General features: G+C 48.5%; 1 protein-coding gene across 1 annotated transcript in view; it reads right to left on the reverse strand.

Annotated features, from left to right (window-relative positions):
- The window catches only part of LOC148478266 (high affinity choline transporter 1-like), a 62346-nt gene that overhangs the window by 15468 nt on the left and 32360 nt on the right, over nucleotides 1-14518 (reverse strand). Inside the window, exons 3-4 of the mRNA XM_088455732.1 lie at nucleotides 13231-13386; nucleotides 5229-5377 (exon numbers count right to left, since the gene is read on the reverse strand). Coding sequence (XP_088311858.1) covers nucleotides 5229-5377; nucleotides 13231-13386 — 305 coding nt within the window. The remainder of the gene's footprint in view (nucleotides 1-5228; nucleotides 5378-13230; nucleotides 13387-14518) is intronic.

Raw genomic sequence — 14518 nt, forward strand, 5'->3', positions numbered from 1 at the left:
AGCTATCTGCTCCATTTATCCCACTCTTTATTTCAACTTTATTCCTGTATTTTTGTTTACAGTCTACAATTCCAATTGAGTACAGACCACCCCACTGGACTCACCTGCATAGACTGATTACCAGTAGCATCGCATATGTCTGTATATTTGTTATTCATCAGTAAAGTATTGCCTTAAAACATTTATTCACGAGTTGATCCCTACTTACATCAACTAACATTGTAGCCAGCTACTTACCAATACCTGGCATATATCATCATCAATAGGGGTATAGAGCGCATTTAATTGTTACAATAACTACCATATTTGTATATACCTTAGAAGGTTAGACAACCTTCTATAAGTGCAGCCTACCCCGTACATCGAGTCCCAGTCCAATGCGCAGTATTCCCCCCCTCTTTATTCTGTCTTATTTAGTGAGGCTGAGAGGTTTCTGTGCAGGTCTGTGCAATATAGGGTCTTATGTAATGGGGTGAGGGGTTTCTGTGCAGGTCTGTGCAATATGGGGTCTTATGTAATGGGGTGAGGGGTTTCTGTGCAGGTCTGTGCAATATAGGGTCTTATGTAATGGGGTGAGGGGTTTCTGTGCAGGTCTGTGCAATATGGGGTCTTATGTGATGAGGCTGAGGGGTTTCTGTGCAGGTCTGTGCAATATGGGGTCTTATTTAATGGGGTGAGGGGTTTCCGTGCAGGTCTGTGCAATATAGGGTCTTATGTAATGGGCCTGAGAGGTTTCTGTGCAGGTCTGTGCAATATGGGGTCTTATATAATGGGGCTGAGGGGTTTCCGTGCAGGTCTGTGCAATATGGGGTCTTATGTAATGGGCCTGAAGGGGTTTCTGTGCAGGTCTGTGCAATATGGGGTCTTATGTAATGAGGCTGAGGGGTTTCCGTGCAGGTCTGTGCAATATGGGGTCTTATGTAATGAGGCTGAGGGGTTTCTGTGAAGGTCTGTGCAATATGGGGTCTTATTTAATGGGGCTGAGGGGTTTCCGTGCAGGTCTGTGCAATATAGGGACTTATGTAATGAGCCTGAGGGGTTTCTGTGCAGGTCTGTGCAATATGGGGTCTTACATAATGGGGCTGAGGGGTTTCTGTGCAGGTCTGTGCAATATGGGGTCTTATGTAATGGGGCTGAGGGGTTTCTGTGCAGGTCTGTGCAATATGGGGTCTTATGTAATGAGGCTGAGGGGTTTCCATACAGGTCTGTGCAATATGGGGTCTTAAGTAACGGGGCTGAGGGGTTTCTGTGCAGGTCTGTGCAATATGGTGTCTAATGTAATGAGGCTGAGGGTTATCCATGCAGGTCTGTGCAATATGAGGTCTTATTTAATGGGGCTGAGAGGTTTCTGTGCAGGTCTGTGCAATATGGGGTCTTATGTAATGAGGCTGAGGGAAATCCATGCAGGTCTGTGCAATATGAGGTCTTATTTAATGGGACTGAGAGGTTTCTGTGCAGGTCTGTGCAATATGGGGTCTTATGTAATGGGCCTGAGGGGTTTCTGTGCAGGTCTGTGCAATATGGGGTCTTATGTAATGAGGCTGAGGGATATCCGTGCAGGTCAGTGCAATATTGGGTCTTATGTAATGGGCCTGAAGGGGTTTCTGTACAGGTCTGTGCAATATGGTGTCTTATGTAATGGGGCTGAGCGGTTTCTGTGCAGGTCTGTGCAATATGGGGTCTTATGTAATGAGGCTGAGGGGTATCCGTGCAGGTCTGTGCAATATGTGGTCTTATGTAATGGGCCTGAGGGGTTTCTGTGCAGGTCTGTGCAATATGGGGTCTTATGTAATGAGGCTTAGGGGTTTCGGTGCAGGTCTGTGCAATATGGGGTCTTATGTAATGAGGCTGAGGGGTTTCTGTGCAGGTCTGTGCAATATGGGGTCTTATGTAATGGGGCTGAGGGGTTTCTGTGCAGGTCTGTGCAATATGGGGTCTTATGTAATGAGGCTGAGGGGTTTCTGTGCAGGTCTGTGCAATATGGGGTCTTATGTAATGGGGCTGAGGGGTTTCTGTGCAGGTCTGTGCAATATGGGGTCTTATGTAATGAGGCTGAGGGGTATCCGTGCAGGTCTGTGCAATATGGGGTCTTATGTAATGGGCCTGAGGGGTTTCTGTGCAGGTCTGTGCAATATGGGGTCTTATGTAATGAGGCTTAGGGGTTTCTGTGCAGGTCTGTGCAATATGGGGTCTTATGTAATGGGCCTGAGGGGTTTCGGTGCAGGTCTGTGCAATATGGGGTCTTATGTGCTGAGGGGTATCCGTGCAGGTCTGTGCAATATGGGGTCTTATGTAATGAGGCTGAGGGGTTTCTGTGCAGGTCTGTGCAATATGGGGTCTTATGTAATGAGGCTATGGGGTTTCCGTGCAGGTCTGTGCAATATGGGGTCTTATTTAATGGGGTGAGGGGTTTCCGTGCAGGTCTGTGCAATATGGGGTCTTATGTAATGGGCCTGAGGGGTTTCTGTGCAGGTCTGTGGAATATGGGGTCTTATGTAATGGGGCTGAGGGGTTTCTGTGCAGGTCTGTGCAATATGGGGTCTTATGTAATGAGGCTGAGGGGTTTTTATGCAGGTCTGTGCAATATGGGGTCTTATGTAATGAGGCTGAGGAGTTTCTGTGCAGGTCTGTGCAATATGGGGTCTTATGTAACGGGCCTGAGGGGTTTCGGTGCAGGTCTGTGAAATATGGGGTCTTATGTAATGAGGCTTAGGGGTTTCTGTGCAGGTCTGTGCAATATGGGGTCTTATGTAATGGGGCTGAGGGGTTTCTGTGCAGGTCTGTGCAATATGGGGTCTTATGTAATGAGGCTGAGGGGTATCCGTGCAGGTCTGTACAATATGGGGTCTTATGTAATGGGCCTGAGGGGTTTCTGTGCAGGTCTGTGCAATATGGGGTCTTATGTAATGAGGCTTAGGGGTTTCTGTGCAGGTCTGTGCAATATGGGGTCTTATGTAATGGGCCGGAGGGTTTTCGGTGCAGGTCTGTGCAATATGGGGTCTTATGTAATGAGGCTGAGGGGTTTCTGTGCAGGTCTGTGCAATATGGGGTCTTATGTAATGGGCCTGAGGGGTTTCGGTGCAGGTCTGTGCAATATGGGGTCTTATGTGCTGAGGGGTATCCGTGCAGGTCTGTGCAATATGGGGTCTTATGTAATGAGGCTTAGGGGTTTCTGTGCAGGTCTGTGCAATATGGGGTCTTATGTAATGAGGCTGAGGGGTTTCTGTGCAGGTCTGTGCAATATGGGGTCTTATTTAATGGGGTGAGGGGTTTCCGTGCAGGTCTGTGCAATATAGGGTCTTATGTAATGGGCCTGAGGGGTTTCTGTGCAGGTCTGTGCAATATGGGGTCTTATGTAATGGGGCTGAGGGGTTTCTGTGCAGGTCTGTGCAATATGGGGGTCTTATGTAATGAGGCTGAGGGGTTTCTGTGCAGGTCTGTGCAATATGGGGTCTTATGTAATGAGGCTGAGGGGTTTCTGTGCAGGTCTGTGCAATATGGGGTCTTATGTCATGAGGCTGAGAGGTTTCCATACAGGTCTGTGCAATATGGGGTCTTAAGTAACGGGGCTGAGGGGTTTCTGTGCAGGTCTGTGCAATATGGGGTCTTAAGTAACGGGGCTGAGGGGTTTCTGTGCAGGTCTGTGCAATATGGGGTCTAATGTAATGAGGCTGAGGTTTATCCATGCAGGTCTGTGCAATATGGGGTCTTATTTAATGGGGCTGATAGGTTTCTGTGCAGGTCTGTGCAATATGGGGTCTTATGTAATGGGCCTGAGGGGTTTCTGTGCAGGTGTGTGCAATATGGGGTCTTATGTAATGAGGCTGAGGGATATCCATGCAGGTCTGTGCAATATGAGGTCTTATTTAATGGGGCTGAGAGGTTTCTGTGCAGGTCTGTGCAATATGGGGTTTTATGTAATGGGCCTGAGGGGTTTCTGTGCAGGTCTGTGCAATATGGGGTCTTATGTAATGAGGCTGAGGGATATCCATGCAGGTCTGTGCAATATGAGGTCTTATTTAATGGGGCTGAGAGGTTTCTGTGCAGGTCTGTGCAATATGGGGTCTTATGTATTGGCCCTGAGGCGTTTCTGTGCAGGTCAGTGCAATATGGGGTCTTATGTAATGGGCCTGAAGGGGTTTCTTTGCAGGTCTGTGCAATATGGGGTCTTATGTAATGGGGTTGAGGGGTTTCTGTGCAGGTCTGTGCAATATGGGGTCTTATGTAATGAGGCTGAGGGGTATCCGTGCAGGTCTGTGCAATATGGGGTCTTATGTAATGGGCCTGTGGGGTTTCTGTGCAGGTCTGTGCAATATGGGGTCTTATGTAATGAGGTTTAGGGGTTTCTGTGCAGGTCTGTGCAATATGGGGTCTTATGTAATGGGCCTGAGGGGTTTCTGTGCAGGTCTGTGCAATATGGGGTCTTATGTAATGGGCCTGAGGGGTTTCGGTGCAGGTCTGTGCAATATGGGGTCTTATGTAATGAGGCTGAGGGGTTTCCGTGCAGGTCTGTGCAATATGGGGTCTTATGTAATGAGGCTGAGGGGTTTCCATACAGGTCTGTGCAATATGGGGTCTTAAGTAACGGGGCTGAGGGTTTTCAGTGCAGGTCTGTGCAATATGGGGTCTTAAGTAACGGGGCTGAGGGGTTTCTGTGCAGGTCTGTGCAATATGGGGTCTTAAGTAACGGGGCTGAGGGGTTTCGGTGCAGGTCTGTGCAATATGGGGTCTTATGTAATGGGCCTGAGGGGTTTCCGGTGCAGGTCTGTGCAATATGGGGTCTTATGTAATGAGGCTGAGGGGTTTCCGTGCAGGTCTGTGCAATATGGGGTCTTATGTAATGAGGCTGAGGGGTATACGTGCAGGTCTGTGCAATATGGTTCTTATGTAATGGGCCTGAGGGGTTTCTGTGCAGGTCTGTGCAATATGTGGTCTTATGTAATGGGCCTGAGGGGTTTCTGTGCAGGTCTGTGCAAATATGGGGTCTTATGTAATGAGGCTGAGGGGTTTCCGTGCAGGTCTGTGCAATATGGGGTCTTATGTAATGAGGCTGAGGGGTATACGTGCAGGTCTGTGCAATATGGGGTCTTATGTAATGGGCCTGAGGGGTTTCTGTGCAGGTCTGTGCAATATGGGGTCTTATGTAATGGGCCTGAGGGGTTTCTGTGCAGGTCTGTGCAATATTGGGTTTACTTCTTTATCACTTTTCAAAGTGGAATTTTACTCACCAGACTGATTATCATGAAGAGCAGCTGGATAACATCTGTGTAAGCGACTGAATAGAGACCTCCAAGTATAGTATACAGAATAACTGTGCAAGCAGATATGATTATAGATAAGAAGCCTTTGACATCCAGGATAACACTGACAGTGGCTCCTGTAAAAACAAATAGGAATGGGTGTAAAATGCTACAGATCCAACACATTTATAATAGACCCTATTATACCGTATATGTGTGTGCTTGCCGGGGGCTGTGCGCTGCAATGGTAGAAGGACTTGTGTGAAAGATGACATATTCTCGTTGCAGCGCTGCATAATATGACTGACACTATAAAAATAAACAATATTAATAATTGTCTGTGCAGTATTACAAAAATAGGAAGTTGTTACAGCTACTGTATATTGAACTACAAGTACCAGAATGCTATTTATTAATAAAAGAAAGGCAAAATATGTGTCTCCAGCAATAGCTGTTACGGAGTCACAGGTTGCCTGAATTTTATTATTAAGTAGCATACTGGGATTGTAATTCAATATGTGTTGAAGCATCTTCATACTGTACTTTCACGCTGGGACTTGTAGTTCCACGACAGCAACATTTTGGCTTCCTCTGTATTTCTGTAACCCCTTGTCAGTGTGTAGCTGGGATGAAATAGCATGGTAGGTGTAGTGGCTAGCAGAGCCGGCTCTTTGTGTTTTCGACCAGTGCGATCAAACAGGGGCGCCACCCTATAGAGGGCGCACCCCTTCCCAACAATCCGATTTCAGTGGGACAGCACTGTCCCGCTGTTCCACCCGTGGGCCAAAGTGGCCTGCGGGTGGTCTGGTCGGGAGGTTGGGTACCCCCACCCGCAGCGCTGCTGGATCCTGGAGGCTGAATGGATGCTGCATGCATACGCGCGGCATCCATTCAGTGCCGGGAGAGGGCTGGGGGAAGCCCAGCTAGTGACGAGTGTTGGGCTTCCCCCAGCCTGACGTTACACAGGAGGCGTGCCATGTGGGCACGCCCCCAAATAACATCACTTAAGGGGTGTGGCGTATGTTAATTAAGCCACAACCCAATTTTCCAGTACACCCGGCCGGCACAGGGTGCGACTAACCCTGGAGCCGGCCCTGGTGGTCAGCATTACCATTGCCATAACTAGGGCTCCTGGCACCCTGTGCAGGCCACGGCCCCTCTGTGTGATGTCATAGGGATGGAGCGGGTCCACAATTGCAGAGAATTACATCAATGCTGCGATGCTCCGGTTTGCTGTAAGTGCAGCAGTGTGCATGTCTGAAGTGTCTTAAGGACGTTCCAGACGGCACTGCTGCAGAGATGCTGTCTGCAGGTGCTAGCCGTGGGAGAGCCAGGATGCCGCCAACAGAGCTCTGCACTCCGTGTGGCCACACTGCTCGCACACCCCTAGTTACGTCCCTGAGCATTACTGCCGGCTCACAAAACTGATGTCAGGAGTTCAACTTCCGGTCTTGGCCGATCTGTATGAAGTTTGAATGCTCTCCCTGTGTATGCGCCGGTTTCCTCTGCTTTCCTCCCACACCCCAAAAACATTTTAGTAGCTTAATTGGCTGCTGGCAAAACAATTAACCCATGTGTATGTTTGTCCATCTGATAAGGAATAAAGTTTGTAAACTCCATTGGGGCAGAGTGTTGTGTCCCAAAACGCTGCATCATGTCAATCATGCTGCCACTTAGGGGCACTGCGTCCGTAGTCGCAGAAAGAGACCTGCACATGTGTAGTACAGAAACTGCGCATAGGCAGATCTCGAACAATCGGAATCACAAGCAAACCATCAGGTTTTGTACAACTCTGAAACAAACCCGATGTTCTCTTTGTTACATGACTCCTCCAGCACTTTACTTGGTTGCAAAATAATAAATGAAAAAAATCTCAATCTCCTTCTCCTCCTGCACAGCACTTATCTCATCATTTCATTCCACATTCTTCGTTTATCAGACTCTCCTTCTCCTCCTGCACAGCACTTATCTCATCATTTCATTCCACATTCTTCATTTATCAGACTCTCCTTCTCCTCCTGCACAGCACTTATCTCATCTTTTCATTCCACATTCTTCATTTATCAGACTCTCCTTCTCCTCCTGCACAGCACTTATCTCATCATTTCATTCCACATTCTTCATTTATCAGACTCTCCTTGCGCTGCACAGTTACAGGCACTGGGCAAATAATCAAGTGTTACTCTGAGCTGCTTCTCACTCTCACTCTGCATTTTCATTGCACAGAGACAGCTGATCCAAAAATCAGCTGCCTCCCTGAAGTGTTTTTAATCTTTTCACTGCTCCTTTTGGAGCTGTGAGACAAGTGCACGTGCGTTACCTACAGATCACGCGTACGCACAAGAGCCCCGACGTCCGGCGGAAGGAGCCGGACAAGATCCCTCTTCGCAACCACAAGTTGCAATACACAAGCGGGAGCAAATGCCATGGGATGCAGTCAGGAAACCGACGGTCGAAATGCCGACCGCCGGATTCCCGACTGTCAAATCCCGGCAAGGTACTAATGACAGGTGTCGAAATCCTGAAGCCTGCCATTAGACCTACGCCAGGAGCCCAACGCCTGGCATACCAAATGAAGGTAAGCCGGGCATGGACAGCCGTGGGGGGGAGGGTTAGGTTTTAGGGCTCCCGGGGGGGACTTAGGGTTAGGCACCCCCCGGGAGGGTTAGGTTTAGACTAGGGGAAGGGGAGGTTAGGGCAGTGGCGGATCCAGGGGGGGGGCGATAAGGGCGATCGCCCCCCGTACAGAAAGCCCGAAGCTCAGTCCCCTTATACAGTCAGTGTCAGAAAGCCTGCAGTGTTAGCGATGACTCACACATCGCTGCTGCTGCCGGCCCATCATAGTGTCCCGTGGGTCCCCCTCCCCTATCTCCTCCCCAGTGGCGTCACTAGGGGGGTGCGGCCAACACATCCACTACGGCAGCTTCCCCCTTCCCCGGCACCACCGCCGACCCCTGCACGCTGCCGTCGGGGGCCAGTCCGTTCTCTCACCGCGGCTGACATTCAGAGCCACACTCAGGCACAGAGTATCTCTCTGTGCCTGTGTGTGACTCTGCCTGGACCCCGGCCGAGGTGACATCATCATGTACGAGGTACGCCGGCTCCGCTAGTGTTCCTGGAAGGGAAAGAAGAAGAAGGAGGTGCGCGCCAGCCTAGACATCGTGAAGAGGTAAGTAATACTGCACAGCATAAGGGGCATTACTGGGGGCATTCTGAGGCCACTGCATAGAGGCACTACTGGGGGTACTGTATAGGGGCACAGTAAGGGCACTACTGGGGGCACAGCATTGGGGGCATTGCATAAGGGGAGCTCATGGGGGTATTGTATAAGGGACACTACTGGGGGTTCTGTATAGGGGCACAACATTGGGGGCACTGCATAAGGGGAGTTCCTGTGGGTATTGTATAAGGGACACTACTGGGGGCACTGCATTAGAGCACTACTGGGGGTACTGTATAAGGGGCACTACTGGTGGTACTGTATAAGGGGCACTACTGGGGACATTGTATAAGGGGCGTTACAGGGGGCACTGCTTAAAGGGCACCACTGGGTGCACAGCGTAAGGGGCTCTAATACAGGAGGCATTGCATAATGGGCTTTAATACAGTAGGCATATCATATAGGGCTATAATACAGGGGACATTGCATAATGGGCTCTAATACAGGGGGCATTGCATATTGGGCACAACTACGGGGGCATTGCATAAAGTGGCACCGCACTACTAAAGGGGGAACTGCGTAATGGGCACAACTACAGGGGGAATTGCATAAGGAGCACTACTACTGTGGGCATTGTATTCTTAAACCGCCCCCTCTAAAAGTAAAGTCTGGATCCGCCCCTGGGTTAGGGTTAGGCACCCTAGGCACTAGGGAGGGAGGTTAGGGTTAGGCACCCCTAAAGGAGGGTTAGGGTTGGGGCTGGGAGTAGGGTTAGTAAATACTTACCTTTGGAGCTGCCAGGATCTTCACTGCTGCCGGTCTTCCGGCGTCAGAATTTCAGACCGATCTCATCTGAATATTGTATATTCCGAGCTTGATGAATTCTGTCCCCATACTAGTCTATGGGGACAGCGGGCCATTCTGCAAGATGAAGGTAAGTAGGAGATATCCGCGATCTGTGATTTATCCTGTTTTACCTTCTTGATCAATGGCCCAAAAACTTAATTTCTACAATTGCAGTGAAAATGCTTTTGTAGAAATTAAGTGATGATGATGATGATGAATAGGCCCCTATATCACAGCTCTGCATCTCGTTATTTATCACAGCTCTGCATCTCGTTTTTACAGCTCTGGATCTCTTTATTACAGCTCTGCATGTTTCACTGCTCTGCATCTCTTTATTTATCACAGCTCTGCATCTCCTTACTATATCACTGCTCTGCATCTATTTATTACAGCTCTGCATCTCTTTACTATTACACTGCTCTGCATCTCTTTATTTATCTCAGCTTTGCATCTCTTTATTTATTTATTTCAGCTCTGTATCTCTTTACTATATCAAAACTCTGCATCTCTTTATGTATCACAGCCCTGCATCTCTTTACTATATCAAAGCTCTGCATCTCTTTATGTATCACTGCTCTGCATCTCTTTATGTATCACAGCTCTGCATCTCTTTACTATATCAAAGCTCTGCATCTCTTTATGTATCACTGCTCTGCATCTCTTTATGTATCACTGCTCTGCATCTCTTTATGTATCACAGCTCTGCATCTCTTTATGTATCACAGCTCTGCATCTCTTTATGTATCACTGCTCTGCATCTCTATATGTATCCCAGCTCTGCATCTCTATATGTATCACAGCTCTGCATCTCTTTATGTATCACAGCTCTGCATATCTTTATGTATCACATCTCTTTATTTATTACAGCTCTGTATCTCTTTAGTTATCACAGCCCTGCATCTCTGTACCACAGTTCTGCAGCTCATTATCACAGCTCTGCATCTCTTTAGTTATCACAGCCCTGTGTCTCTCTATCACAGTTCTGTATCTTGTTATCACTGCTCTGCATCTCGTTATGACAGTTCTGCATCTCGTTATGACAGCTCTGCATCTCTTTATCACAGTTCTGCATCTCATTATCACAGTTCTGCATCTCTTTATCACAGTTCTGCATCTCTTTATCACAGTTCTGCATCTCATTATTACAGTTCTGCATCTCTTTATCACAGTTCTGCATCTCGTTAGCACAGCTCTGCATCTCTTTATCACAGCTCTGTCTCTCTTTATCACAGCTCTGTCTCTCATTAGCACAGCTCTGTCTCTCATTAGCACAGCTCTGTCTCTCATTAGCACAGCTCTGTCTCTCATTAGCACAGCTCTGCATTTCAATGCATCCGCTTAGCCTCCTCCCAGTCAACTTCCAGATACGCAGTTTTCCAACATATTTCAGATACAGTGCGTCCCAATTACAACAGCGCCTCTCTGTGTAATGCATGCGCCCTATGATTTTTTAGGGGTTTTCGCACTCATGTAGTAGCAGAAACTCGCTGAACTCCATGAACGTCGCATTACGTGCGGTCTGAATCAGGCCCAGTGCTGTTAATGTGAGTGTTTTATGTTTTAATACTTGACTTCAACAATATTTCAAATAATGAAAGTGACAGCTGTGTAGAGATGAGCGGGTTCAGATCTCAGAGATCCGAACCCACCCGAATTTAGGGGATCCGGGGCAATCCGAGCGATGCTCAGATCTCCCTGCCTGCCCAGGATCCCTCACCCAAGGCAAAACCTCGCGACCCCGCTGTCGGGTCGCGAGGTTTTGTTTTGAGCGGGCTTAACGTTGATTGGCTGAAAGAGCCGTCTGTCACGGCTCTCAGCCATTCAGCGTTAAGCCCATTGAAAATGCACTAGCAAAGAGAAAAAGATGGCGCCCACCATCCCCCGCCGCCTGACACAGCCGGCACCGCCACTGGCAGCATCCCCCGCTGCCGACACCACAGATGCCGACACTCCTGCACTGCTGCCCCACGTACTGAGGACACCATCAGCGACCCCCACATTGCCGACACTGACGACACTCCCACACTGAGGACACCACCAGCACCCCTGCACTGCCGACACTGTCAGCACACATGCACCGAGGACACTGCTGGCACCCCCGCTCTGCCGACACCCTCCATTGACAACACCCCTGCACTGCCGACACAGTCAGCAAACCTGCACTGAGGACACTGCTGGCACACCCGCTCTGCCGACACAGCCAGTAAACCTGCACTAAAGAGACCGCTGGCACCCCCGCACTGCCATTCCATGTACTGAGGACACCGCCAGCAACCCCCGCACTGCCGAAATAACCAGCAAACCTGCACTAAAGACACCGCTGGCACCCAAGCACTGCCGACACAGCCAGTAAACCTGCACTAAAGACACCGCTGGCACCCCCGCACTGCCGACACAGCCAGCTAACCTGCACTAAAGACACCGCTGGCACCCCCGCACTGCCGACATCACCGGTACCCTTCACTGAGAACACTGCCAGCACTGCAGCACTGCCATTCCATGTACTGAGGACACCGTCAGCAACCCCGCTCTGCCGACACTGCTGTCACAGTAAGTGCACTATTGGTGTATCCAACCCACACTGTATAACACACTATATCCGTGTTGGAAATTAGAAGCTGAACTGCCACATGTTAGTGCCGCCCACTGTGTCACTTAGCTTAGTCAGCCAGCTAGCTGGATGCAACCTTTTGGCCTTAACTAGATGAAGCAAATAATATTGTGAGGTGGTCAAAATTGATTGGAAATTACTGGAAATAAATGTTATTGAGGTTAATTATACTGTAGGAACAAAAACAGGCACATTTTATGTGATTTTAGCTGTTTTTATGGTTTTTTAAGAAAAAAATCCAGATCCAAAACACGAAAACAAAAAACACCAAGGAAAAAAATCCAAAACCAGATTAAAATCCAAAACCAGGGGAGATCCAGATCCAAAACCAAAACATCATGCTGTTCAGGTGATATTTGTTTCAGTGACGTGCAGTGAGGTCAATGGCTGGGAAAGCACACATGGAGATGGGTCTGAGTGCTGGGAGCCTGTCTCACCCCCTACTCACTGTAATTCTTCCCTCACTACTCTAAGATTCAGTGTCCATTGATTCTCCTACCTGCATCACTGAGTCTTCTCTTACTGCTGCTGACTGAGCTCCAATCTCTAAACACTGCAGTGCACTTCCTGGTCAGATGACACATGCAAGATGTCCATCAGTCCTCAAGGCACGCCCACCATAGTCAGAGGCATGCCTCTATCAGCTCATTTTCTGTGCAGTTTACTGCCCATGGTGTGGCCCCGCCCCCAGCTCTGCAAGCAGTGTCTGAGTATACAGAAGCTAGGCTGAGCTGTTGCTGCCTCATCTCTTGTCTCCTCAAAGCTGGTGAGTATTATTATACAAATTATTACAATAAACAAAGAAGAGGTTTTTAAGTTATAAATGTCTTCTTTGTATTATTCTAATCATTTTTATATCAAATCTCAGGAGTATGACAGGGGAGGCTCTGCCTCCCCTGCCCACCTTGACTGCACGTCCCTGATTTGTTTGATATGCGAGCGATGTGTAATTGTTTATCACGTAATCAGTTTTGATAAAATTCACAGTTATCAATGCAATCATTTCTAATAAATAGGTCCCTCAGACTTGGTGCAAAGGTAACGGAACCCATATGGTACAATATAGATTTCAGAACAGTATATGCCCCTAAACTGTATTTAATTTTCAAAATGATATGCTGTACTGCCCTCTGGGGTCTGCATTACTTATGTATTTACTAGTATATTGTACCAAGCACTCGTGTGTCTCCTCCTCCCCCTACACTCATCACCACGGCTTCAACGTCTATCGTTTGGCTCCCGTCACACTGCGTCTCGCCTCCTCACCCTCTGCCCTCCGCAGCGGGAGCCATTGGCAGTCAGGGGCGCCTGTGCATGTCTTAAGCTGGACGTACCTTGTAGGACTATTTATTCATAAAGTTACGTGGACTCACCTAAAGAGGCCAAAATTGATGCAAACCAAAAAATGTCGCCCAGAAGTGGTGGAATAAACAGAATACTTCCCATTGTGTCCCCAAATGCTTCCTGCAGAGGATCCATCATTGTCACATAGTTTTTAGATCTCATTGGCTTGACAAAGAACAGCGCACCTGCAAGATAGGACAAGATGAGGTAATGAGGTAACTAACACGAGATATTCATGCACAAGAACAGTCAACACACAATTGTATTATTCTTTGTGGTGTACTAAGGGCCTGATTTATTACCGCTCGCAACTGCGGTTACACACGCAATTGGCCGATTGTTGTGTTCTGCGCATGCGTATGCATCGCAGTGCGCGAGCCGCGTCGCAAGTGACCACGAAGACCCATTGCAGAGTGATTGACAGGAAGTGCTGTTTGTGGGTGGTGACGCAGGCGTGCCAGTGCGTTTGAACGCCGTTACAGGGGCGTGCATAAATTAGCCACTGCGATGCCGTACGCAGCTTGAGGACTTATAGCGTGCGCTGAAGTTAGCAATTCCTGAGTGAGGTCAGAGCTTGTGCAAGTGTGCGTGAGGCTGCGATGGTACTCGATTGTACCGGTGGTTTCGCAGTCTTGCTAAACATTACGGATGTGTGTAAGGTAAAGTGGGCATCCTGCGGCAGCATAGCAATCGCAATGGATTAGCATACTATCGCAGTGGAACTGCGTGCGTAATCGCTATTGCATTCGCAGTTGCTATCAGTGGTGAATCAGGCCCTAAGTTCTTTAGTCATTAATTACCAAGAGGATACTTAGTATTCATTTTTACGGGACCTGGTCCTCTCAAGCCTGTATCTGTCAAAGCAGAGGTTGCAGGCATAACAGCAAATAGCAAAGAGCCTCCAGGCAGTGATCATCCAGCTGGATCCACTAACGGGACACAGAGCACACATCATGCCTGGTTCATTGCACCACTTGGGCAGCACTTATCTTACTAAGACAACACTTACCTTTCAGAGCAATTGGGTGTCTGATGCAGTGGGTCTAGGGGTTCTCGACAAGGGCCTGTGTAATATGTGGGCAGGTTTGTTCAATATGAAGGAGTAAGAGCAATATAGGGGTCTTTGCAGTACCGAAGCATCACATCAGAGTTCTGGGTTCTGTACAAAATGGGGAACTGTGTAAGATCTGTGCCATATGCAGCGGTCTACGTAGCATGTGGACATCAATGCACAATCAGGTGTTCTGTGGCCCTAGTCCGGGTAGTATAGCCAGGGTAGTGTTCTTAGGGAGGTTTTATGGAATATGGGGGTTCCGT

Source organism: Taudactylus pleione, unplaced genomic scaffold (genome assembly GCF_031769625.1).
Source record: "Taudactylus pleione unplaced genomic scaffold, aTauple2 ptg000667l, whole genome shotgun sequence".
In the NCBI taxonomy this organism is placed as follows: domain Eukaryota; kingdom Metazoa; phylum Chordata; class Amphibia; order Anura; family Myobatrachidae; genus Taudactylus; species Taudactylus pleione.